A 27,663-nucleotide genomic window follows, 5' to 3' on the forward strand; every position below is an offset into this window, starting at 1 on the left:
TTTATGGTGTATAAAATGAATGCATGGGTTGGGTGTGCATGGGTGTGCGGTTATTTAACTTTGCACCGGCTTTGCGACATGCGAGGCCAACTTAAAATTATATACAATAATGTTTTGTAATACCAAAAGCCATGTGGGAATTGTTCATTCAGTTCGTGCTGTTTTTATTTTTACATATAATTAAAGAACTTGTCCTTACAGACAGGTTAATTTCCCTAGAATTGGGGTATTTTAGTATGACCAGCTGGAGCGGTGTTATGCCATACATATTTACATGGAGAAAATTGGGGTGCTCCCCTACAACCTGAACTCGCAGGACTAGGATTTGTTTTACCACCTAAAACGTTGCTGTGCACACCCTGAGCACCACGAGCAGTTTTCAACTCATTCCTTGCAGCAGTTAAGGAGTGCATAGAAGTCAAACAAACAAACACACCCTTTTCAAATTATAGTATGACTAGCAAAAGTAACCAATGCTTTGCTGCCAGATTTAATCAAAAGGTAACATGTAGTACTTCACAAACATCCTGCTCTATTCACTCGATAATTTGCCTGAGGACATCTTCCATCTGCATGGAAGTCAGCTAACATCATATTCATCACCCGACTTTTGCTGCTTATATACACTACCAGTCAAAAGTTTTAGAACGCCTCAATTTTTCCAGTTTTTATTGAAATTTAAGCAATTCAAGTCCAGTGAATAACCTGAAATGGTACATAGGTAAGCAATAAATTGCTCGAGGTTAAAAAAAAGGTTTAAGTTAGCAAAAACGGGAAAATAATGTAAATTGCAGTTATATTATAAATAAAAAAAAGGCCTTCTTCAGGGAACAAGTAATGGGTTAACAACTTACAGCTGTTCTGCAGCAATATAAGTAAATTAAGCCTTGAAAGTTGATGCAAAGATTCCTACAGGTGTCCCAACCTCTGCTGATTACTGGATTACAAACCCCCTGTCTGTATAAAAGCAGTATTGGAACAGACTGTTATTACACCCTCTGAAGCATTATTTGGACAATATTGCACTGCAGGAAGTAGTATATTGCCATCATAATGGCGAGAAAAAGGCAATTAACAAAGGAAGATAGACAGACCATTATAACCCTTAAAAGTGTAGGTCTTTCCTTTAGAGAAATTGCAAAGAAAGCCAAGGTGTCAGTGAGTACAGTTTCCTACACCATGAAAAGGCACTTGGAAACTGGAGGAAACTCTGACAGGAAGATGTCTGGCAGACCCAAAGCCACAACAGAATCAGAAGACAAGTTTCTGGGAGTCAACAGCTTGCGTGATAGGCGGCTCACAGGACAACAGCTTCAAGCACAGCTTAACACTGGTTGAAGTAAGCAAGTCTCAGTTTTCAACTGTGAAGAGAAGACTTCGAGCTGCAGGTTTGACAGGTTGAGTGGCAGTAAGAAAGCCATTGCTAAGATGGCAAAATCAGAAAAAGAGGCTTGCTTGGGCCATGAAGCACCGCCAGTGGACGACTGAAGACTGGAAGAAGGTCTAATGGACTGATGAATCAAAATTTGAAATCTTTGGTTCATCACGTAGGGTTTTTGTACTCCATCGAGTAGGTGAAAGGATGGTTCCTCAGTGTGTAACACCAACTGTCAAACATGGAGGAGGAAGCGTGATGGTCTGGGGCTCTTTTGCTGGATCCAGAGTCGGCGACTTGCACAGAGTGACTGGCACCCTGAACCAAAAGGGCTACCACAGCATTTTGCAGCGGCATGCAATACCCTCTGTTATACGCCTAGTTGGTCAGGGTTTCATCCTACAGCAAGATAATGACCCTAAACACACCTCCAGGCTATGTCAAAACTACCTTTAAGGAAAAGAACAAGGCGGTAGGCTTAAAATCATGGAATGGCCAGCACAGTCTCCAGACTTAAACCCCATTGAGCTGATTTGGAATGAACTGGACAGAAGGGTGAAAGCAAAGCAACCTACAAGTGCAACACATTTGTGGGAACTTCTGCAACAGTGTTGGGAAGAACTTCCCAAACAATATTTGATTTCCATTGTCGAAAGAATGCCACGAGTGTGTTCGGCGGTTATATCTGCAAAAGGTGGCTACTTCGCTGAGTCAAATATTTTAATTAAATTTTGTTAAACAAAATGATTCTATGATTTCTTTTTCATCTCCAATTGTTTATTTGTTCTATGCTTAATTTCAGAGTACATTGAGACATTAAACTGCGTAAATTTCAATGAAAACTCGATAAACTGAGGTGTTCTAAGACTTATGACCGGTGGTGTATGGCGCTAGCAAAAATCACTTCCGCTTCGCCATGAAGCTCAGTGTTGGATGCTTTGGTTTGGACCTCCACTTAAAATGAGAGAAACTAAACATTTTGAAAATTCCGAATTGTTCTCACTCAGATTTCAACATCACCCACCGTAATGCATATTATCAAGTTGTTTCAATTTTCTTTATGTAAGAAGATGATTTGTAATACCAGATACCATCGGGTTGTGCTCTACCATGTACATTAACATAGAGAATTGGGTTCTTCCCCCTACCCTGAACTCCCTCCCCCAGATATGCTACCCCCAACATAAACCATACTTGGGGGTACCCTGAGGCAACATGTAAAATTTGATTGAATTTGGTTCGGTAGTTTTTTTTAGTTCTTGAAGCATATACTGTACAAACAAACAAACACTAATTGAGCTTTATATATTGGATAAATACTATTTTGCTGTTCACTGAACAAATGGTCACATTGTTATGACATTGTTATTGGTTGTTATGACATAACGACTCACTATAATGGTTCTTCATCATACCAAATTTGATGTACAGTCGTGGCCAAAAATATTGGCACCCTTACACTTTTTTCAAATAATGCACCATTTCTTCCAGAAAATTGTTGAAATTAAAACATCTTTTGGTATCCACATATGTATTTCTTTGGTTTGCCGTGGAAAACAAAAAAAAGCTGAAAAAAATACTACATCTTAGCTTATTCCACACATAACTCCTGAAATGGCCTGGACAATATTATTGGCACCTCCAAGAACTTGTTTGAAATAATTAGATTTCAAGCAGGTGATTCTCCTTTACTTTGGAATTGAACTCACCTGTGGTGAGTTGCAAGTGCCTGCAATATAAAAAAATCACTCATTCAACCAGTTTGTATGGAGTAAAGAAGTCATTCTGCTCTTTTGTGTCACTGTGTACTACAATGAGCATGGAGAAAAGAAAGAAAACCAGAGAATTATCTGAGGAGGTCAGACACAAGATTGTAGCCAAGCATGGACAATCTCAAGGCTACAAGTCCATCTCAGACCTTGATATATCTGTGGCCGCTGTAAGCAATGTTATCAGGAAGTTTAAGACCAATGGCACTGTAGCCAACCTCCCTGGATGTGGCCGCAAGAGAAAACTTGATCGAAGATTGCAGCAAAGGATTGTTTGAATGTTGGAGAAAGCACCTCGATCAACTGCCAAACAGATTCCAGCTGACCTTCAGACACAAGGTACGACAGTTCCAACTCGCACCATACGTCGCCAACTGAATGAAAGGGGGTTCTGAAATGAAAGGAGGACCCCCCACTGCTGAGAAAGCCCGACTGGAGTTTTCCATAACACACCTGAACAAGCCAAAATCCTTCTGGGAGAATGTCCTGTGAACAGATGAGACCGAATTAGAGCTTTTTGGTAAAGCACATCATCTCTATGTTTACAGCAAACAAAATTAAGCCTTCAATGAAAAGAACACCTTCCCTACAGTCAAACATGGAGGAGGTTCAGTGATGTTTTGGGGTTGCTGTACTGCCTCTGGCATTGTGTGCCTTGAAGGTGTGCATGGCATCATGAAATCAGGAGATTACTAAGGCTTGGAGCACAATGTTCAACCCAGTGTCAGAAAGCTGGTTCTCCATTGAAGGTCATGGGTCTTGCAGCAGGACAATGATCCCAAACACACTTCAAAAAGCACCCAGGAATGGTTCAAAACAAAACGCTGGACTGTTCTGAGGTGGGCAGCAATGAGTTCAGATCTAAATCACATTGAACACCTGTGGGGAGATCTGAAAACGGCAGTTGGGAGAAAGCATCCTTCAAATCTGGGAGAACTCGAGCAGTTTGCACAAGAAGAATGGGCCAAACTGCCAGTAGAGAGGTGTAGGAAGCTCATTCATGGCTATAGGAAGCGCTTGACTGCAGTTATTTTGTCCAAAGGCCGTGCTACCAAATATTAAGTCTCGGGTGTCAATAATGTTGTCAATACCATTTCTTTTTATTTTCTGATTTAAAAGGACATATTAAGTTCTGAATCAAAAACAAAGGTTCTGTAATGTTAACAGTGAAATAAAGAATTGTGGAGACCAAATACTTTTGTCAATTTCAGCTTATTTTTGGAGAAAATTGTGAGTTATTTGAAAAAAGTGCAAGGGTGCCAATATTTTTCGCTACGACTGTACCTCTACTGAATTGTTTTGGGACTCTACTGAATAACAATGTGAGAACAAATGATATTTTTTCATGATAAAATTGAGAAGCACTTGGGTTGACCACTTGGGTTGACTTGTGGGTTGTCATGATCAAATGAGTACTTGGTTCATAATGCTACTACATCAGGTTAAAATCACATATACTTTCTTGATTTACCTATTGTCTCTTATTGTCTATATAATTCACATAAAGTACACCAACGTCTCCTTCTATAATTGTCCTGCATGTAATATATCGTTACGGGTTTCAGGGCGAGCACACGGGGTTCACGAGGGGGTTGCTCTGACCCGCCACTCGACCTCTGACCCTGAAGCCGCAAGCCACAGATAACTCCGTGGCCCGACGGGTTGGTAAGCAAAATATAAAGGGAAAATTCTGAAGTTCACATGTTTACAAATAGTTGATAAAGAAAGCCATCATGGTATTACAAATTCATTTGGGTAATACTTTGGCTAGAAATGCCAATATAAAGGAGTAGTTAAGAGATGAGTCAATGAATTTAAAGCAAGAAAGCTGTTTAACCTGATTTTAACGTGGTGTGTCATATAAAGTTGTGAACTCACGTTCCGCCTGGCAGAAATCCTACAAGGCTGGCACCAATCACCAGCCAACTCATTCCCAGTACAGCAAAGAAAATTCTGTGGAGGATATAAATGCATTTGACATGTTATAAAAGAAAGCATTCTAATAATTGAGCTGCGTTACAAAAATAAAATATTGCTCATGAAATGTTACATAACAAATCAATAACAACATCTTTCTGCTTTAAATATTGCTGCAGAGTTTGAAAAGCTTATTTTCCCCTGAAGTTTTTCTTGTTTTCAGATACAAATGGAAACTTATCAGAAATCTTAAAAATCATCATCATCAAGGGCAACATACTGATAAATTAAGGTGAGATTATCATCTATTACTACTACTACTACTACGACTACTACTACTACTACTACTACTACTACTACTACTACTACTACTACTACTACGACTACTACTATTATTTTACTTTGGGTTTCTGGACTGAGTTGGTCCAGTTGTTTTAAATCGTTCATCCAATGGAGCAAATTTTCATTGGTCTTCACGGCCTTGTCGCATACCTGTCTGCTGTACTGCTTGCGCATTAGCTTGCCTTTCACCAAGTGGGGGGTTGGCCCAGTGTGGGGGGTTGGGGTGGAGAGGGGGATTATACATTCGCTATTATGATTGTTGTTAACATTATTAGCATTGATTAATATACGTTTTGTTACAATGTTATCATTGTTTTTGTTATTTATTTACCTGTCCCCTGCTCAGCGAGAGACAGGGTTTTGCAATCACTTCTGTGTGTCTGTGTGTGTGAGTGTGTGTATCGTTGGTTGTTGTCTCCAAATGCAGGTTTCAGTAGGTGGAATGGAGCCCTCCCAGGTGTCGATGCCTTCGTGTGTGTGTATGTATGAGTGTGTGTATGTGTGTGCATGTGTGTGCGTGTGTGTATGTGTGTGTGTGTGTGTGTGTGTGTGTGTATGTGTGTGCATGTGTGTGCGTGTGTGTATGTGTGTGTGTGTGTGTGTGTGTGTGTGCATGTGTGCGTGTGTGTGTGTGTATGTGTGTGTGTGTGTGAGTGTGTGTATCGTTGGTTGTTTTTGCCTGCTATCGTGCCATGTGGGTGGGCCTCAGGAGATGGAATGGAGATCTCCTGGGTCTCAAAGTATCCAGCTCCATTAATGTGTGTGTGTGTGTGTGTGTGTGTGTGTGCATGTGTGCGTGTGTGTGTGTGTGTGTGCATGTGTGCGTGTGTGTGTGTGTGTGTCTGGGTCGTAATTTTTTTTTACCATGTGAGCTATTGTCATCAAATTTTCAAAAAAGCTTTATTATGATGATATGATAGTATGAAGAAGACATTAATAATTTTGTCAAAAGGTCAAAGGTCAGCATGACCTAGAATCATCCATTTTCATCCAATTGACCTGAAATTTAAAGAATTTCCCAATCAAAAGCTGGAAGCCTATTGTTTGTTTGTTTTTAGATCAAAAGGTCAAAGGTCAGGTTTGCATAAAAATCGTCAATTTTCATCCGATCAACTTGAAATTTGAGTAGGGTTTGCATATTGGGTCACTGAAGCATATTGGTTTTAAGGTCAAAAGGTCAAAGTCACGTAAAATCGTCAATTTATTTGGTATTTTAAAAACTGTTTTCGTCATATTTAGCACACAGAAGAAGAAGTCTGAATACAAAGGGGACATGGACGGGCTTTGCATTTTCAGATGCTTTCTAGTTTAATTTCAGATTGGGGGAAAACTGGTTTCTGAGGGTATCTCACATATAGGAGTTATATTGGATGAAGGGAAGAGAAGGTTTCTTTCACCAAAGCAACTTGCTGCAAAGATAGAACGAAGGACAATTAGTGAGCTGTTACCTGTAAATTATTGAGGGTATCATGGGATTAGATAGTCATGGGGAAGTGTTTTCACATTAAAAAATTAAAAAGAAAAATCAGAACTTGCAGACCCTCGACAGGAATTTTGTGTGGTCTTTGTAGTACGTACTTTATAAACATACTCACATTTTAATTGTACCTACTTTATAGAGGTACTCGGTTGAAAAAAGATGTGTAATACTGGCTACCACAAGGTGGCATTTGTGGCCTATGTTAGCACATTAAGTAGGAACATACTGACAGACAGCCAAACAGGCCCAAATGCAATACCCTCTCTTATGGTGAGGGTAAAAAGAGAGAAGAGCGAAGATGAGCAGAAAACCTGAACTTTGAAATGGAAATTTCCAATAATCAAAAAGTGTGACAACCTTAAGAAGCTCCTCTTAAAACTTCCAAAGCTGCCAAAGCTCCTCTTAAAAACAAAAAACATATCAAACAAATTCCACCTTTAACACAAGTTTAAGGTTTACCTGAAAGGCAGCAGGATGACATAACGCACACAAACACCCAAGAACCAAACAATAGTGAGGCGGAAATTCAAATGATGAAAGTTGCAGTTGGTGCGTGTCAGCAAGTTCCATGACTCAAGCTCCTCGGCAGAGAACCTTGTGGTAACCTCGTCTTCTACTATGCTTTCCACACCACAACGTATGTTCATGAATATATCCACAAGCAGACAGGGCTCGGCACGCAGTCCACCCTTTGAATATTGGAGGCTGCAGTTTTCCTTACGCTTAATAAGACCTGCAAAAAAGTTGCTTCAACTTACAAGAAGTAAAAGTAACAAAAGCAAATTCACAACCTTGTTCGTGTGTTGTGTGCGTTACTTCTAAAAGTCACTGCTGTGGTCATTTATCTGCAATTCATGTTATGAAACAGTCAGAGACATATGTATGCATGTGAAGACTACTTTATATAGTGTATTATGCTGTACCACCAATTTTTATTTTTTTTGGTCCAGGATTGAGACTCGTGAAAGAGCTAACATTTATCACACAAAAAAATCAAACAGACACACAAAACATATAATCAGGGTAGCGGTAGACAAGATGTGGAGAGAAGGAGAAGCACAAACACAACATTTGAGAGCAGGGACATCGGCAGATCTGTGAGAGGGAGAGGGCTTGGGGGGAGGAGGCGTGGGAAGGGGGAGGGGGGGTGGGAGAAGTATAAAATACAAGGACACAGCAAGGACTTCCAGGAAAGAAGTTGGTATTTCAAAAAAGTGGATCTGGGTGAATTAACGGTGGTAGAAAAGATCAAGGTTTTAGATGGGGGAAGATAAGAGATGGTGGTGAACAGCTGTTTTAAAGACCTGGAGGGAGGAGTGGGATTGAAGAGAGTGAGGGAGTTGGTTCCAGAGGTGGGAGAAAAGAGGAATGAAAGAGTGAAGGTGAGCAGAGAGTCTTGAATTTGGGCAGTTTAACCATAAGAGGGTTGCAGGCAGATCTTGTGCGACCTGTAGGAATATTTGGGGGACAGAGCCCAGAGAGAGCTGGGGGAGCAAGGCCGGAGAGGAGTCAGTAGAAGACAGAAAGACCACCAACCTGCCTGCGGTGAGTGAGTGAAAGGCCCTCGGAGTTAGCTTCATCGCGGGAGATTCCAATGATTCTGAAAGCTTTGGTTTCAACAGCGTGAAGCCTAGCTAGGTGTGAGGCAGGAGCACCGGCCCAGAGGGGAGAACAGTATTCCATTGAGCTGCGGATGAAAGCCTTGTATGTGTTGAGGACCTCAGGTGTGCCAAGGATGGACTTTGCACGACGGAGGATGCCCAGTCGGCGACTGGCTTTGGAGGCCAGATTGGAAATGTGGTTTTCCCAGGAAAGATTATGGCAGATAGTGAGAGCCAAAAGCTTGAGTGACAGAACTTCTTGGAGAGGATTGTTCAGAAAGTAGATGGGAGGGTTGTCCAGTCGGTCTTTTCGGAGAGACATAGTAAGAGTGTGAGATTTGTCAGGATTGAAAGACATGTTCCACTTGTTTGACCAGTCTATGATTTTGTCCAGGTCTGCAGAGAGTGAGGAGGCTGCAGACTGCCGATCTGAGGGATGAGGAATGTAGCGGAATCTACAGAAAATAAGCAATTCTTTCTTTCCGCTGAACAAAATTCTCCAATCTTGTTACCCTCGCCAGAGGAGAGGGTATTGCATTTGAGTCTGTTTTTCTGTTTGTTTGTCTGTTTGTCCACACAGTAGAAATATGATTTTCTCTGCAACCGTTGGTTTGTGCATGGAGCGGTTTTGGAGATATAAAGGTGCAACGTTTTTCCAAGATGGTGCCTGTAGCACATGACCTACGACATCATAATTATCATTTTAAAAAAATTATACATGAGGAAGCGCTCCTATGGTAAAATTTTCTATCAATTGGACCTACGGTTGCCGAGGCAATAATTTTTAAAATGCAGACACACACATACGCCTCACGTACGCAACCGAATGCCTAATCCCGAATTTCACTTCACGAGCGCAGGGTAATGATATACATGATATATATATATCACCATACAGCTATTTTATCTTCATTTCAACAATATTGATAGATAAAGGTGATATAATATAACAAATATCATGAAACATTTACATTTTGTAGTCCATTGTATAATTTAAATAAACATAAATGCAAATTTCGCATGTGGAAAAAGTAAGTACACCCCTGTAGCGGTTACCTTATTGGGACCTAATCCACGGGCACGGGCCAGTGGGGCTTTTGATGGTGTGGGCATGGCGTGCGCGCGGTTGTTGGAGCCACGCCCTCCGAGGAGGGTTTTGGCATTATAAAAGCTGTATGAGTTCCGGTCGTGAGTTCAGTGCTGTTGGAATAAAGGAGTTTTGAACAGCTGAGATGTGTCTCGTCCTCTCATCATCCGCAACTCCTACATTGGTGACCCCGTCTTGCTCTCGACGTTTTGGAGCTTCAAACGAACATGGCGAAAAGCGCAGTTTTGATTAAACTGCCGGAGTTTTGGGAACGACAAGGACCACATGTACGAGACGCTAAAAGCGCTGCTGCTCGTAACCGTCAAGCGCACTGAGGCCGAGCGCGCCCGCGAACTACTTTCTCTACCCGGGCTGAGCGATTCCAAGCCGTCGGAGCCTATGGACCACATGTTGTCTCTCCTGGGCAGCCACCGACCATGTTTCCTCTTCAAAGAACTGTGCCTGCAACAGCTGCCAGGACTGGTACGGTCAGCCCTGGCCAACTCGGCTGTTGAGGATTGCCGCGCCCTGGCCAGAGAAGCAGACAAGTATTTCTCCGCCAGACAGCAATGTGGTGCGGCCGCATGGGACACCGGCCCCGTCGAGCTTCCGCCGCTGGCGGACACCATCGGGCTTTACTGAAGAGGGCCGTGAGGAACCTCAACAGCCTCGGGAGGCCCGTGAGGAATCTCAACAGCCCCGGGATGCCCGTGAGGACCTCAGCAGCATCGAGAGGCCCGTGAGGAACCTCAGCAGCCTCGAGAGGCCCGTGAGGAACCTCAGCAGCCTTGGGAGGCCTGTGAGGAACCTCAGCATCCTCGGGGGGCCCGTGAGGAACCTCAGCAGCCTCCTGAGGCCTTGACCAGCCCCCTCGGTTGGCTCAACCCCCACGGCAGGGCCGTCCCCCATCGGGTAAGTCCCCGGTTGGCCCGCCCACCGCCAAGCCGCTCACAGTCCCTGCTCGGGTCATCAGTCGTTTCGGCAGGGTGGTTAAGGCCCCCCGAAAACTCACATTGCTGGTGCGAGTGCATTCTGGGGGGGCGCATGCAGTGTGTACCTTATTGGGACATAATCCACGGACACGGGCCAGTGGGGCTTTTGATGGTGTGGGCGTGGCGTGCGCGCGGTTGTTGGAGCCAAGCCCTCCGAAGAGGGTTTTGGCGTTATAAAAGCTGTATGAGTTCCAGTCACGAGTTCAGTGCTGTTGGAATAAAGGAGCTTTGAACAGCTGAGATCTGTCTCGTTCTCTCGCCATCCGCAACTCCCACACCCCTACATTTATCACGACTTCAAATACCTAAAATTAGAATCAGGTGCACCAGCTCAGGTGCAAATGATTAGAACATTGTTAGAGAGGATCTTGGAGGAACCTGTCTTATTTAAACCTCAGACATTTAGTTTGGTTTGCTCTTTGTTGTTGAAGTGTGCAGCATCATCATGCCTAGATAAAAAGAGCTCTCTGAGGCCTTCAGAAACAAGGTTATAGATGCCTACGAGTCTGTGAAGAGATTTAAAAAGATCTCCAAACAATTTGAAATCAATCATTCGACTGTCCGGAAGATCATCTACAAGTGGAGAAGATTCCAAACAACTGCCAACTTGTTCAGGCCAGGCCGCCCCAGCAAGTTCAGCCCGAGAGCAGACCGCAAGATGCTGAAAGAAGTCTCTAAGATCCCCAGAAAGTCATCACGGGACCTACATGTAGCTCTTGCCACTGTTGATGTCAAAGTGCACGAGTCTACCATTGGAAAGAGGCTGCACAAATTTGATCTACATGGGAGGTGTGCCAGGAGGAAACCTTTGCTGTCCAGAAAGAACATCAGAGCAAGACTAAAGTTTGCCAATGAACACCTTGGCAAAGACCAGCACTTCTGGAACAATGTGCTCTGGACAGATGAGTCAAAGGTAGAGCTACTTGGCCACAGTACCAGAAGACATGTTTGGTGAAAACCAAAGACAGCATTTGACCACAAGAACCTGATACCAACTGTAAAGCATGGTGGTGGAAATATTATGGTTTGGGGCAGCTTTGCTGCATCAGGGCCTGGGCAGCTCACCATCATAGAATCCACTATGAATTCTTCAATGCACCAGAGGGTGCTTGAGGATAATGTAAGGCCATCTGTCAGAAAGTTGAAGCTCAAGTGAAGGTGTACCTTGCAACATGACAATGACCCTAAGCATACCAGTAAATCCACCAAGGAATGGCTGAAAAGAAAGAAATGGAGGGTTCTGGAATGGCCAAGTCAAAGCCCGGATCTAAATCCCATGGAGATGTTGTGGGGGGATGTGAAACGAGCTGTGCATGCAAGAAACCCCTCAAACATCGCACAGCTGAAAGAATTCTGCATGGAGGAGTGGGCAAAATTTTCTCCCAGTCGATGTCAGAGACTGGTTGACAGTTATAAGAAATGCCTACTTGAGGTTGTTTCTGCCAAATGGGGCAATACCACGTATTAGAGCCAAGGGTGTACTTACTTTTTCCACATGCGAAATTTGCATTTATGTTTATTTAAATTATACAATGGACTCCAAAATGTAAATGTTTCATGATATTTGTTATACTAGGGCATGCCCGTACTATATATATCTAAAATTATATCCCCCCCCCCTCTATTTACATGAAATGGTTTGGTCCATTCGCAAAGCCAAAGCGAACGGCTTGCGAGTACGGTGACAATCCCCCCCCTCTATTTACATGAAATGGTTTGGTCCAAAGCGAACGGCTTGCGAGTACGGTGACAATCCCCCCCCTCTATTTACATGAAATGGTTTGGTCCAAAGCGAACGGCTTGCGAGTACGGTGACAATCCCCCCCCCTCTATTTACATGAAATGGTTTGGTCCAAAGCGAACGGCTTGCGGAGTTTGGTAAAGAAATCGCCATAGCGTGCACAAACGCGCAGGAAAGCGAAAGAATCGCAAATTAGTTTTAATTAGTTTTAAAACATAGTTTAACGCCAACATAGCGGCAACATAGTTTGCCAACGTGAAATAAATGAATACGCTCTCAAATGTGCCGTCCGAGGCAGAGTCTGTTCGGCACGTTCGGCACACGTGATAGCTCGCTGCTCTCTGATTGGTTGAATCGTTTTTTGGACATAGCTCGGTAACTACTTCTCCGATTAATATGAAACCTTGAAAAGGCACATCCTCAGGTCCCCAGCAATATACCTGGCAAGTTTAAAGTATATCGGACCCGTGGTTGTCGAGAAACAGCGGTCACAGACACACAGACATACACACAGACATACACACAGACATACAGAGATTACTGGAATTATAGATAGATTATATCACTTTTATCTATCAATATCGTTGAAATGAAGATCAAATAGCTGTATGTTGAAATATGTTGGAAAAGTGAAAACTTTACATGGGGTGTACTTACTTTTTCACGTGACTGTATGTATATAATATGGGGATAATATAATATGGGAGGTATATATATATTATATATATTAATTATATATTATATTATTATATATATATATTATATATATATATATATATTATATATTATATTATATATATATATATTATATTATATATATATATATATATATATTATATATTATATATATTATTATATATATATATATATATTATAGTATTATATATATATTAATGAAAATGTATATCCCCCATGCATATCTCTCTCCTTTACACACAAGACCACCTCCTCCATCCTCCAGTGTATACGTAATAAATAGATGGATTTTTTATTTGATTGGATATATCATACTCTTTACAGTGTTGGTGCTGAGGAAGCAGTTTCTTGGTAAAACGTATACTGGGTGGTTTGCCATTGCTTTCCCAGCAATGTTTGTCCATGCTCTATCCTTTTAAGATTTTAATGTTGAGCATCAAGGAAGGAAGCGGCAAATACCGTTTTAAAAGCTTTTGGCAAGACCTTACTGGGATTGGAACCAATGACCTCCCAGACTCAGAGTGGTCGCTCTAACTCTTACCCCACTCTAAGTAATGTCTGTGTTATTGTCCTTTGATGACTTGACCATTGTTCACCAAAAAAAGAAGAAAAAAAACATCTGTGCAAAGCATTTTCAAGCGCAAGGCAACGTAAAATAAAATAAAATAAAATAAAACTTGTTTTATCACAGTTGATGGAATATGTATTTTTACTTTTATCTCGGCCACCACATCCATGTGAAACAAAATGACGTCATAACTGCAGCAACAGCCCGGATTTGGAAGGTACAAACCGTGCCGTTTGTGCATGTACAAATCAATTCACCATAAGTGGTTGACTTGTAAAGTGGTTGCTTGGTCTCCTGACTGCCTCGCTCGATGCTGCCTGTCGCCCACTGCACGAAAGTACACACGGCAGACATAAACTGTACATCATGGACTGATATTGCACCACATGTGGCGGACTTTGCACGCAGCGGACAAAGTACAAGGAGCGGTTGTAGCGGAAAAGCGCAGAAATTAAAAACAAAAAGTCACATAACTCGGCGAAAAGTTTGCACCTGTTCAAGATTTAAACAATGAATATCATTGACATCAAGGTGTCAAGATTATTTAAATAAATAACAAGAACCAATCGCGGATCGAATTATAATCGTTCTCCAGCATTTCACTGAAAACCAGGACTCGAACAGCATTCCTACGAATAATGACATCAAAATACATTTGTTTTCCAAGAAGAGGAATCAATGAGTCCGAAAAGAAGAAGAAGAAGAAGAAACACATGCACATATGAAGAAAGCACCTGAAATATCCTGAGTAAAGTTCGCACGTAGAGTTCCCTCAGACCCACGGAGACGCCAAGAACAGACGGCAGCAAAAGGAACACGAGGAGCAGACAAATGATGAAGGCGTATACATGGAGGGCCAAGGAGAGGCCAGTCAGGGTCATGGCGAGGACGCTAAACCCGGTGCCACGCAGGACAAGCAGGTAAAGCTGGGTCAACTCTTGCTGAGAGAGGAGGGTGGGGTGGTGGCGTGAGGAGAGAGGGGAGGAGGGAAGGAGGGGTTAAGGGAGGTTAATGCAGGTAAAATGGAGGAAAGCGACGAGGATGGGCGAGTGAGGGAAAATGCGTTCATTCCTCAGAGTGGATCAATGTGTTTCAAACATCGTGGAGACCCCCAGGGGGTCGAGGGTGACCGAAAGTTCCGGAGACCATATGAGACCGTTTTGTGGGGAAAGTGTCATGTCGCCTCCATTCGCATGAGCAGTCGAGTTTTATATTGTTCCTTATGAAAAGGAATAGAGGAGAAGCGGTGAAAGTAGAGAGGACAAGTAGAACAGGGGTTTTAAATGGAAAGAAACATGCAAAAGGGCATTTATTTATTATGTACGCAACAACACGGAAGGGGGGGGGGGTGGGGGAGGAGGGAGGGGAAGGTAAGGTGATCGATAAAAAGTGGAAAATGAAAATAAGTTAGATGAAATAACATGGAGAACGGAATGGTGGAGGGTTGAGGAGTATGGGGGACAGGAAAGAGGTTTGGGAGATTATACACGTAATTAGAGGAGAGAAGTGTGTGTGTGTGTGTGTGTGTGTGTGTGTGTGTGTGTGTGTGTGTGTGTGTGTGTGTGTGTGTGTGTGTGTGTGTGTGTGTGTGTGTGTGTGTGTGTGTGTGTGTGTGTGTGTGTGTGTGTGTGTGTGTGTGTGTGTGTGTGTGTGTGTGTGTGTGTGTGTATATACAAGGCCTTGCTTTTGAAGCAATAAAACAAAATTTTCAACTCGAGCCAGGCAACAAACCCAGGCTCAACAGCTCAAAGGTGAGTACACCGTACATGCTAGACGGTACCTCTGATCTTTCAGGTTATTACCATCAGTCTACCCGGTGTAAACATGGGACTGAAACATTAACTGAAGGCAATAAAGAACACATGGCCGACAGGCTACAGCACTGGAAAAGGCTTCATTTTGTCTTAATTACGATCTGGCAATATTTACTTGCAAATATCATGAGCCTCCACCTAACTTTTCCAGTTGAGAGAAGTCTCCACAGGTGCATCTAATTTTCATAACCATCAATAGAAATATTCAAGAGACCTTCGATTTGCCCTGCGTCATATAATGCCATATCCAAGAAGGAGTGAAGAAAGTTTGAATGCAGACTGATACTTATCATTCTTCTTTCGTATGCAGCATAAAGCTGCGGGGTAGCTTCATTGGCTGAGGGCGAGGCTGCATTGCTGATGCAGTGCCCCCTGTTGGTTCGGGCTGCAATTTAGAATTTGGCCATGCGGACGGCGCTAGCTCACCTACTCTTTGCGAAACACACTTGTTGGCCCTCTTCAGTGTCTGCTCCACACTGACGAGGGCCAACAAGCCCGAAACCCATGTCTGGATGTTCCTTATGGTTGGACCACTGAGCTCTATAATATGGAGGAACAACTGCCCGATGAGAGTGTGTTTGCCAATGAGGCCATGCGGCCGCCATATTTAGATTTCCTACCGACTAAAAGTTCCATAGTAAACAACGTGGAAAAAAATCACAGATTTGCAGGTTTTAAAATTAACCGAGTTTTTTTTTTTTTTTAATGGCTTTTTCATATTGTCCTGAGTACCAATATGGTGGTCGGTGGCTTCAGTTTTTTCAGCAAACCAGTGATCCAGTTATATTTAGATCAGTGGGGTAGACTGGTCTATAAAATTGAGAATTCAATTCTCTTCCAGGTGTTGGCTGCGGCACAATCCTACAGGGATGTAGGGTACTGTAGCTCTGCTCAGCTCATGCCTAATAGGTGGGGTCTATGCAACTGTTTAGATGGATTTAGAGCCTTTCAAATTTAGATTAAGGGCCTTTAAGTTTGTGTACCACAAACCAATTAATGTATGGTAGGCATTTCATGTTGGTCAGGATGCATGCAGACATAGCAGGTGTGGCACTTGCTTCCTGGTAACCACTATAGTCATGTGGTCTGATCGAGAGATATATCGAACAAATTATAAAACCCAATAATCAGTTTGTGTGTTTGTACAGATGTCTGGCTGGTTTTAAAGGCCAATCTTTTAACACGAATATATGTTCACTACGATCTATTTTTTGAGGACAAAACAAACTCGAAATCATTTTCCATAAAAAAGTAATTCTGTCTTTTATATTGGAATTGTAGATTGTGGCTTACAAACTGAGCCTCAAGGGCGGTGTACAGAAGCTTTTTTTAAAATAACAATAAATACAAGGCCCATGGAAGTGAAATTAGCTGCACGTGATGTGCAACGTGAGCAGAGTAAAACGAGTGTTCATTTATGTCCGTAGGATGTCTAATAAATAAGGAAGATAAAAGCACACATGGTGAAAAGCTAAGGCTTCAGACTTGGCACGCTCACGAAGCTGTACCGTCAAATAAATTGTTCCAACCAGTCATATTTGATGGGCTTCTTATTAGTACTGTATATATATAAATATATATTTATATATAATTTCAAAACGCACCTGGTCACAAGTATGCCTTACTGACCGGGTGCTCAGTTAAGGTCCTCAGCATCATCCCGTTTCGGCCCTTCAACCTCGATACGGTCAGCTAAGGTGGGCCAGCAGGGGCACATACGTCTCCACATGCAGCAGCTACACCTGGATGCGTACATACCCCCACGCCCAGCCAGTGCGAACACAGACTCCAACAACAAAACCCCCTCCACTCCCAGAATCCACAGCCCCTCACCCACTCACTCACACCAAAAATCCACACCTAACCAACCGACCACCTACCCTTACAACATGCACCACTCAAACAAGAACACATTCAACATTCATGCAAAACCACACCCACTTCTGCAACACGCACACATGCACACACCACACACACCATTCACACCATTCACACATCTCCATTTTTCTTCCACGCTCAGTCACTACTCTTTTAGGATGAAATGAACCACCACCCACAACCTCAACCTACACCGTTCGACGTGCCTCCATAAACTTCCTCCAAATACAAAAGTGAGCCTTTCAAGGCAACCTGGGCCACTCTGTCACACATCCTCCTTCTTTCTGTCCCACACACTCCAAGCCGAGCAAGAAATGCGGAAAATGAATTGTCAATCATGTACTCAACATCATCTATACCCCACCTCAAATGGCTGACATGAAACTCGCCAACCCTTCTCCCGACACTCTGCCTCCAGTTCACTGTACTTTCCTCTCTTCCTCTCGTGCACCTCCTCCATGTTCTCTTCCCAAGGTTCAGACAACTCCTCTAAGATGACCTGTTTTGTTGCACCTGGCCAGATGACAATGTTAGGCCGCAACCTTGTCACACAGATCTCCTCTGGGAATACCAATTGTGGCTTTAGGTCTGCCACCACCTGCCAATCACAAGCATCTGACAGCCCTCTTGCTTTCCACCTCCTCCTCTTTCCACCTCTTACCACTTGGCCCTCTTTGACAAACAACACCTCTCCCCCATTGGTCTCCTTCTCCATTCTTCTCTCTCTCTTCTCTATCTCTTTATCTCTCTATCTCTCTATTTTGAGCAAAAACAAAGTTTTCATCAAGCCACTGACGAACATGACGTCCATAATGAGGTGGAGCTCCATCTTGCTGGAAATAACAGTCCTGATCTTGTACCCTGGGCCAAAAGAAGGTTTGCAGCATATCCAGGTAAATTTCTGCAGTGACAGATCCCTCAAAGAAAAAGGGTCCAATTATCCCTAATGGAGATATGGCTGCCCAAACTGTCACGCCAGGTAAATTTACCTCCTTCTCAACTGTCACTCTTGGGTTCTCCACAGCCCAGTAGACATAATTCTGTCTGTTAATTGTGCCGTTAAGCTTAAAACATGCCTCATCTGACCACCAGATGTTGTCTAGCATTGTGTCCTCTTCATCAAGTTTAGCTAAGAACTTTTCGCAAAATTGAAGACGCCGGTCGTCATCTCCATCATGAAGGGCATGCAGTAAGCGTGGAATGTAAGGTTTCCAGTTTTTCTGGTGAAGGATACGGATAAAACTTGATTGGCTCACTTCCAACTCTGCAGATAAACGGCGAGTTGACTTTTGCGGACTTTGTTCCAGTCTCCGGATGGCTTCTTCAGCCTTAGCTACATTCGTTGCCGTTTTCGGACGACCGGACTTCTTTGCAGTGGCTACCGACCCTGTTGCTTCAAATTTCTCGACAATCAATTCTCAAAACTGTATGTTTCTTCCCTGGGGTGGGTTAATATCGAATTCCTGTGCCAAACGGCGTGCCGCCATCGTTGGTTGTTCATTACATTTTTTTTTTTTTTTTTTTTTTTTGTATACAAGATCGAGGCTCGTCAAAGAGCGAACATTAATCACACAGAAAGACAGACACATAAAACAAATAACATCGGGAGCGGTAGACAAGATGGGGAGAGAGGGGGAAGGACACAAACACAACATTTGAGAGCAGGGACCGAGAGACATGGAGACATCGAGAGAACTGTGGGAGGGAGAGGGCTTTGGGGGGGGAGGCATGGGAAGGGGGGGGGTGGGAGAGGTATAAAACATATGGACACTGCCAGGACTTCCAGGAAAGAAGTTGGAATTTCAAACAAGGTGGATCTGGGGTGAATTAGTGGGGGTAGAAAAGATCAAGGTTTTGGATGGGGGAAGATAAGAGATGGTGGTGTACAGCTGTTTTAAAGAACTGGAGGGAGGAGTGTGATTGAAGTGAGTGTGGGAGTTTGTTCCAGAGGCGGGAGAAAAGAGGAATGAATGAGTGAAGGTGAGCAGAGAGCCGAGATTTCGGCAGTTTAACCATCAGAGGGTGGCTGGCAGATCTTGTGCGACCTGTAGGAATATTTGGGGGACAGAGCACAGAGAGAGCTGGGGGAGCAAGGCCGGAGAGGAGTCGGTAGAAGACAGAAAGACCACCTACCTGCCTGCTGTGAGTGAGTGAAAGGCCCTCAGAGATAGCTTCATTGCGGGAGATTCCAATGATTCTGAAAGCTTTGGATTCAACAGCGTGAAGCCGAGCCAGGTGTGAGGCAGGAGCACCAGCCCATAGGGGAGAACAGTATTCCATTGAGCTGCGGATGAAAGCCTTGTATGTGGTGAGGAGCTCAGGTGTGCCTAGGAAGGACTTCGCACGACGGAGGATGCCCAGTCGGCGACTGGCTTTGGAGGCCAGCTTGGAAATGTGGTTTTCCCAAGAAAGATCATGGCAGATAGTGAGACCCAAAAGCTTGAGCGACAGAACTTCTTGGAGAGGATTGTTGAGAAAGTAGATGGGAGGGTTGTCCAGTCGATCTTTTCGGAGAGACATAGTAAGAGTGTGAGATTTGTCAGGATTGAAAGACATGTTCCACTTGTTTGACCAGTCTGTGATTTTGTCCAGGTCTTCAGAGAGTGAGGAGGCTGCAGACTGCCGATCTGAGGGAAGAGGAATGGAGCGGCAGAGTAATGTTTCACGGCCGCAATGCATTGATTCATTTAAAGGTAATTCATGGTTCAATTTGGTGCAAATTCAGTAACTTTCCAAACTCTCAGCAATAACCTGCAAAACAAAAACAAAAATAAATAAATGAAGAAAATTAATAATCTGCAAGACAATTATTAACAAAATGACATCCCAGAAAGAATCTGACAGCCGAAAAAACAGAAATCGGATGCGCGCGCTACTTTTGATTCACCCTGTATATATATATATATGTATGTATGTATGTATGTATGTATGTATGTATGTATGTATGTATGTATGTATGTATGTATGTATGTATGTATGTATGTATATATATACTGAAACGCAAAAGAAACTTACCACCTTTGAAACCTTTAAATATCAACAATAACACTGCGTGTAGTAAATGTGTGAACTTATTTGTGGACAATAGTGTCCTCACTGTCAGACAAAACGGTCATGGATGGTCACTTGAACCTTCAATGGTCACTTCATAGCACAGCTGTTGAACAGCCGTTTTGACGGTCAGTGATTAGCCAAGGGGTACGGGATGATTTTAATGAGCTGCACGTGATGTCTTGATATTGGCTTTAAAAAGGCCAGTGCAAAATGGGCATTTTGACCAAAACATTTGACCATTTTGACCAACTTCAAAAAGACCGAAAACGCAAAAGAAACTTATCACTTGTTTGTAATGTAATAAAATTGTAACAGTTCAAAATAAAACAAACCAACAATTGCTAATTGAAACATTGGCATTTTATTGATGACATGTCAAGTTTTTGACCAAGATACACCATTTCATCAGTTTGTTCTACAGTACAGAACAGCACAGGGTGCAATGTCAGTCCCCTTTCAATAGCGTGTGTGGCCACCATTGTTTTGGATACAGGCAGTGCATCGTCGGCGTATACTGCCTACCAGTCTTTGGATGGATTGCTGCTGGATTCTGTCCCACTCAGTCCTCAATGTCTGAAGCAGCTCTGCCCATGTCCTAGCCCTGCCAACTACGTGTCTCCCAAGCTCATCCCACAGGTGCTCTATGGGATTCAGGTCAGGGGAGAATGCAGGCCACTGCATGGTGTTGATGTTCTCGCCTTGGAGAAATGCAGTGGTAAAGCGAGCAGCATGGGGACGAGCGTTGTCATGCTGAAAGGTTCTCAGTTCTGGGTGGTCTAGCAGGAATGGCAGCAGATGAGGTCGCAGGATGCTATCCACATACCGCTGGGTGTTAAGATTCCCATCCACAACCACCAGTGGCGTCCTGTACCGGCCTGATATGGCGGCCCACACCATCACACTTGGGCCACCCCACCTGTTGGCTTGACGCACGCAACAATCGGCATATCGCTCGCCAGTTCTTCTCCAGACACGCTCACTCCAATCAGGACTGTCCACACAGAACCTTGACTCATCGCTGAAAGCGACCTCGTTCCACTGCGCCAAGGTCCACCGCTGATGCTGCTGGCACCATCTCTGTCGGTTGCGGCGATGGGCAGCCATCATCACGGGGCCTCTGTATGGTCTTCTGGCAGTCAGACCATAGTCATGCAGTCGTCTTCGTGCAGTATCATTGGAGATCCGTGGTTTGCATGCCCCGGAGTTTCTGCCGCAGTGCGGGATGCTGGACGGAATCGATCCCGCAGGTGACTTCAGACCATCTGCCTGTCCTGCCTTGCAGTGGTGACTCTTGGTCTCCCTGATCGAGGTCTGTCATCTGCAGAGTTGTGGAGGGTGTCTCTGTCCACCAGGGCCGATATCGTCTGGTGTGAACAGCCAAGGCGACGTGCCACCTCACGGTAGCTCAGTCCGCCTTGCAGCATGCCCAGGGCACGCTGCCGTTTATCCCTTGACAATCGTGGCATGTTGATTGAAATGCCCATTTTGCACTGGCCTTTTTAAAGCCAATATCAAGACATCACGTGCAGCTCATTAAAATCATCCCGTACCCCTTGGCTAATCACTGACAGTCAAAACGGCTGTTCAACAGCTGTGCTATGAAGTGACCATTGAAGGTTCAAGTGACCATCCGTGACCGTTTTGTCTGACAGTGAGGACACTATTGTCCACAAATAAGTTCACACATTTTCTACACGCAGTGTTATTGTTGATATTTAAAGGTTTCAAAGGTGGTAAGTTTCTTTTGCGTTTTCGGTCTTTTTGAAGTTGGTCAAAATGGTCAAATTTTTCGGTCAAAATGCCCATTTTGCACTGGCCTTTTTAAAGCCAATATCAAGACATCACGTGCAGCTCATTAAAATCATCCCGTACCCCTTGGCTAATCACTGACAGTCAAAACGGCTGTTCAACAGCTGTGCTATGAAGTGACCATTGAAGGTTCAAGTGACCATCCGTGACCATTTTGTCTGACAGTGAGGACACTATTGTCCACAAATAAGTTCACACATTTACTACACGCAGTGTTATTGTTGATATTTAAAGGTTTCAAAGGTGGTAAGTTTCTTTTGCGTTTCAGTATATATATATATATATATATATATATATATATTTATTTATTTATAGATATATATATTGTTGCGGATCTGCCGGAGCCCGTCGACGTACAGAGGGGGGATTATTCCCTTTTCCCCCTCGGCCCTTCGAGTCCACGAGGCCGAGCCGCCACTCCTGTAGCGAGCATGCGGAAGGGTATCGGGTCGACTCCACACGTACCTTCGGTACCCATGCCGCCACGAGAATGGGGACTGGACCTCGCACAAGCCACGCTAATCGGATACGCCGAGCGGTTTGCGTGTCATGTGACTTGTGCCGTTACTTTTATTGAACCCGATTGAACGGTTTTATTCGTGCGATGCTAGGCCAATGGTGAAATGACGGGCACGATCAAATAGAAGGAAGAACACAGGTTTATTTATAACTATACAAGGAACAGGATAAAGCGAAGGGACACAGAGCAGATGCTTAATCAGTCTTAACTTATCCCCCAGACAAGGGCCCACTCACTCGCGCAGGGAAAGGAAGGAAGGACAAGTTCGCGCTCCAAACGCGCCTTGGCGCCGGTCGCTCCCGGACAGCTTGCCGGGCGTGGCCCTCGGATGTTCGCGGCACGTGTGCTGGGAGCACAGGCAGGGAGATCGTGCGTCGGTGGCCCGGGATGGATCGTCTTCACAAGCGCGTTATTCACAGCCGCAGAGGGCAGGGCACAGGGAGAGTTCATGTAAAGAGAGGGCTTATAACAAGCAACTGAATTCACTCATGGCTACATCGTCTCTTTCTCACTGGGACTTGGTCACTGTTGCACTCTCTCACAACGCGAACCAACCACGAACCAACTCTCTCCGCTGGGTCACCGGGGCACGGTTATATATAGCCCCTCCCCAGCCTTACCCGAATGTTCCAAGCCCTTCCTCTCGCTGCCGTTGTTAGCCACTCCCCTTGAGCTCCGATTGGCTGCTCACCGCTTACCGGCCACTCCCCTGCAGCTCCTCCCTTCGGCCTGCCAGACTTGTTCCAGGCCTAGCACGTGGCATTCTAGCCCAAAGAACACCTAACTCACTGGCCTGCTCAACGCATACTAACACAGTTAAGGAGACTATGCTTACATTTAATAAAACATAACTGAACTAAAGCGAGGCTACATGTTGTGGTGCAACTACGTACAAGGGGGGTCATTCTTTATTCTCAAAACCGCAATTTTTTTTTTTTTTTTTTTTTTACATATGTATATATTATTTATATACATATATATACTGTATATATATGTATATATACATATATATATATATAATTTTTTTTACATGTGTATATATTATCTATATACATATATATATACAACAACAGGCATTTTAAGGCCATTTTCCCTGCCAGAGTGGGGGTTAGCCTTGCGGTACCCATGACAATCTTCTCCATTTTGACCGATATTCTGCATCTCCCCTTGATAACCCCATTGCCCACATTTCTTCTTCCACCATCTTTCTCGGTCTTCCCCGTCCTCTACTTCCTTCTACATTCATTTCCATCACTCTTCTCAACCAGTCACTTTAATCCTCCCTCAACACATGACCAAACCATCTCAACCTGTTTCCCTTCGCAGCATCCATCACAGGCTCTATTCCCATCATCTTTCGCAATTCATCATTTGTCTTCCTCTCTCTCAACGATACTCCACACATCCACCGAACCATTCGCATTTCCACCCTTTCCAGCCTTGCTTGCTGCGCTGCGTTCATTACCCATGTCTCACTCCCATAAATCATAACACTTCTCATTATATATACTAGGGCATGCCCGTACTATATATATATCTAAAATTATATCCCCCCCCCTATTTACATGAAATGGTTTGGTCCAAAGCGAACGGCTTGCGAGTGGTGACAATCCCCCCCCTCTATTTACATGCAATGGTTCGGTCCAAAGCGAACGGCTTCCGGAGTTTGGTAAAGAAATCGCCATCGCGTACACAAACGCGCAGGAAAGCGAATGAATCGCAAATTCGTTTTTATTAGTTGTAAAACATAATGCCCAATTATTCAATTAGCGCCAACGTATTTTGGCTGTTTGCAATTTAATCGCAAGGCAAAGTAGAAAGAGAAGAGGGAAAAAAAGAAAAGCCTTGCCTTGCTGCAAACAGCTGCTGCAAACAACAACAACATGGAAGGCTGCACTGTCCGGAAGTTGGCATATCGCAGTTACGATTATTTTAGTGTTAATGGCCAATTATTCAATTAGCGCCAACGTATTTTGGCTGTTTGCAATTTAATCGCAAGGAAAAGTAGAAAGAGAAGAGGGAAAAAAAGAAAAGCCTTGCATTAACGCATTAACGCTTGCATTGCATTAACGGTTCGGCACACGTGATAGCTCGCTGCTCTCTGATTGGTTGAAGCGTTTTTTGGACATAGCTCGGTAGGTACTTGTCCGATTAATTACAAACCTTGAAAAGGCACATCCTCGGGTCCCCAGCAATATACCTGGCAAGTTTCAAGTATATCGGACCCGTGGTTGTCGAGAAACAGCGGTCACAGACAAACACACAGACACACAGACACACAGACACACAGACACACAGACATACACACAGAGATTGCTGGAATTATAGATAGATATATACATATATATATATATATATATATATATATATATATATATATATATATATATATATATATATATATGTGTATATATTGTTACGGATCCGGGGGACGGCACTCCCGTTAGCAAGGGGGGGTTAATCCCCTTGTCCTGTTAAGCTGGCCGTCCGACCGGTCCTGGTACTTGTAACGCTCTTTTGCAGGGTGGGATTGATCAGGGTTATTGGTCCAGGTATTATCCCGAATACCTTTATCAATCCCTCCGCAAAACAGGGAGACAAGTACCGCTCGAACCACGGACAAGATGGTATTTGCCGAGCGGTTTAGCAATCCACGGTTCGAGACGTTATCAATGGACTAAACCCGATTAAAAGCGGTTCAGCCAAAATCGCGCCACAGGTACTCAATTGACAGAAATCACGAAAGCGATCGGACGAGAATGAAACCAAAGAATAAGGAGGAACAGGTATTTATTAACTACTAGCTGAGGTACCCGGCTTCGCCCGGGTTGAATAAGAATAATACAAATATATGATGAAAAGAACATGTATATTTTAGAGCAATATCACAGTACATTTCCTATATGACGTTTTGTCAATTTTTTATTTCTCAAAACCTCTTGGTATACAACATTTCTGGTTTTCTTACTTGGTGCCAAGACATAAAGATTGCTTGGTTTTCCAACCCTTGAGCAGCCCACGTACAGCTGGCCATGGGAAGTACCCGGCATTGCCGGGCGGGGGAAGGGAGGGGAGGAGGAAGGGGTAGGGGAGGGGAATGGGGGGGGGGGGGAGGAGAGGGTGGGGAGGGGAGAAGAGGGGGGGAGGGGAGAAGAGGGGGGGAGGGGAGAAGAGGACGGAGGGGGAGGAGGAGAGGGGAGAAGAAGAGGGAGGGGGAGGAGGAGAGGGGAGGGGGGAGTGGGGGAGGTGAGGGGGGAGGGGAGGGGGAGTGGAGGGGGGAGGGGGAGGGGAGGGGCTGGGTGGAGGGGAGGGGGAGGGGTGGAGGGGAGGTGAGGGGGGAGGGGGAGGGGGTGAGGGAGAGGAGGGAGGGGGAGGGGGGAGGTGAGGGGGGAGGAGGGAGGGGGGAGGGGAGGGGGGAACGGCTAGCTTGGCAAGCGATAGCAGGCTTTTTACTTTTATTTTTACCTCAATGAGGGCTATATATATAGTCCGTGCTTGGAGCCTTCAAGTTCAACATAAAGTTTTTTTAATGAAAAATAATGCAGATGTATAACAATCCACCAATGCAAGTTCAGAAATGAATGCAGATCCTTTACTTTGCGATACAAACGCAATTCCCGCCATTTCCACTCACGATCGAGGCCTCCACAGTGGCCGTGCCTCTTCTTCCTCCTTGAACTTCGTCTCACTTATTTCACTCAAAATGCACGAAATTCTGCCGCATGAAATTATGTAGAGGCCTCGTCGGGGGGATATAAGGTAGATAAGGAAGGCGTTGTAACAGAAGAATCAAAATAAAAGTGGAGGAACATAAGGAAATGGGAGCTATTCTGGACCCACAGCCAAACCCGACAAACCATTGCAATACACCCCGAACGTCTAGCGCCGCCACAAACTACACCATGGAATTGCAGCTGGCGCGGTTTTTTTAAACCATTGATATTAAAATAAAACGTAGCCTAAAACCACCGGGATTTTATGCTGATTCCGAATCTGTGTCTAAAACTTTTCTCCGATGTGTAGTTCTTGAGTTATAAGCGGACATCCAGACAGACACACACACACACACACACACACACACAGACACTCCTACTTTATATATAGATTTACACAAAACCAAAGAAAGAGAAACGAAAGTAATTTACAGTGAAGAAGAAGAAGATACACAGGGCAGCCTTAAACAGTCTTAATTATTGAAATCCCAGACAACACACAGGACAGACCACGGACTTACACGACAAAGGGGAAATTGCAGGCAGGGATGCGCCAGGGAGAGGATGGTTCAGGCCGATGGTAAGGGTGCGCCAGGGAGAGAAGGGTCCAGGCAGGGTAAGCGTTGAGGTTCACGCTCCGGGCTCGAAGCCAACAGCAGCCGGCAGCTCCGCGTCTCAACAGCCGGCGACAATAGGGCCCTAGAGGGTCTCGGTCTATTGCCGCAATACGAGCACCCCCTCTCGTCTCTCTCTCTCTTCTCTGGTTCGGCTGGATCACTCCTCTCCTTCTCGTGCCTTCTCACCGACTCCTACAAGCAGTCCCTTTCAGTTGCTTTTATTGCCCTCTCCGAAATCAAGCCGCTAGCTCCGATGACACGCCTACCAGTTGGCTCACCTCGGTGCTGGTTGGTCGGTAAGGGCTCGCTGACTCCACCTCCGATCATGACACGCGCCACGCCCGTGATTTGGCAGCTCCTTCCCCCTTCTTCTCCGAGATGAGCACATGGGCAATGGCATCTTGCGGGATAGAAAACCATTCGTACTGCTTTTGAAGGGAAAGAAAGGGACCTATCTTATTTGATTAATGCAACGAAGAGTCAAACTATTGGAAACACAGCCTTACCTGAAACACATAATAATGAAATAACTATGAAGAGGGCCTATGGTTCGCTACGTGTTGCGATGTGGACTAACTAGGGGACGACCTTTGACCTTTACAAGAAATGGAGGTATTTACAAATATAATTATTTACAAAGGGGTATATTTACAACAAGTTACACAGTGCAGGGTTCTCAAAACCCCAACA

The 27,663-nt window shown here is 44.3% G+C and overlaps 2 protein-coding genes across 3 annotated transcripts in view; one reads left to right on the plus strand and one right to left on the minus strand.

Annotated features, from left to right (window-relative positions):
- Positions 1-14,513, minus strand: part of LOC137423311 (glycerol-3-phosphate acyltransferase 3-like) — a 57,618-nt gene extending 43,105 nt beyond the window's left edge. For both annotated transcript variants that reach the window (XR_010983677.2, XM_068110327.2), the window contains exons 1-4: positions 14,303-14,513; positions 13,826-13,895; positions 7,343-7,616; positions 5,023-5,097 (exon numbers count right to left, since the gene is read on the minus strand). Coding sequence is in view for 1 of the 2 variants with exons in the window: in XM_068110327.2 (XP_067966428.2) it covers positions 5,023-5,097; positions 7,343-7,616; positions 13,826-13,895; positions 14,303-14,449 (566 nt within the window). In the remaining variant the exon portion in view is untranslated. The remainder of the gene's footprint in view (positions 1-5,022; positions 5,098-7,342; positions 7,617-13,825; positions 13,896-14,302) is intronic.
- Positions 14,284-27,663, plus strand: part of LOC137423309 (glutamate receptor ionotropic, kainate 2-like) — a 72,072-nt gene continuing 58,692 nt past the window's right edge. Inside the window, exon 1 of the mRNA XM_078774351.1 lies at positions 14,284-14,488. The gene's annotated coding sequence lies outside the window, so the exon portion shown is untranslated. The remainder of the gene's footprint in view (positions 14,489-27,663) is intronic.

Source organism: Myxine glutinosa, chromosome 3 (genome assembly GCF_964187855.1).
Source record: "Myxine glutinosa chromosome 3, kmMyxGlut1.1, whole genome shotgun sequence".
Classification (NCBI taxonomy): domain Eukaryota; kingdom Metazoa; phylum Chordata; class Myxini; order Myxiniformes; family Myxinidae; genus Myxine; species Myxine glutinosa.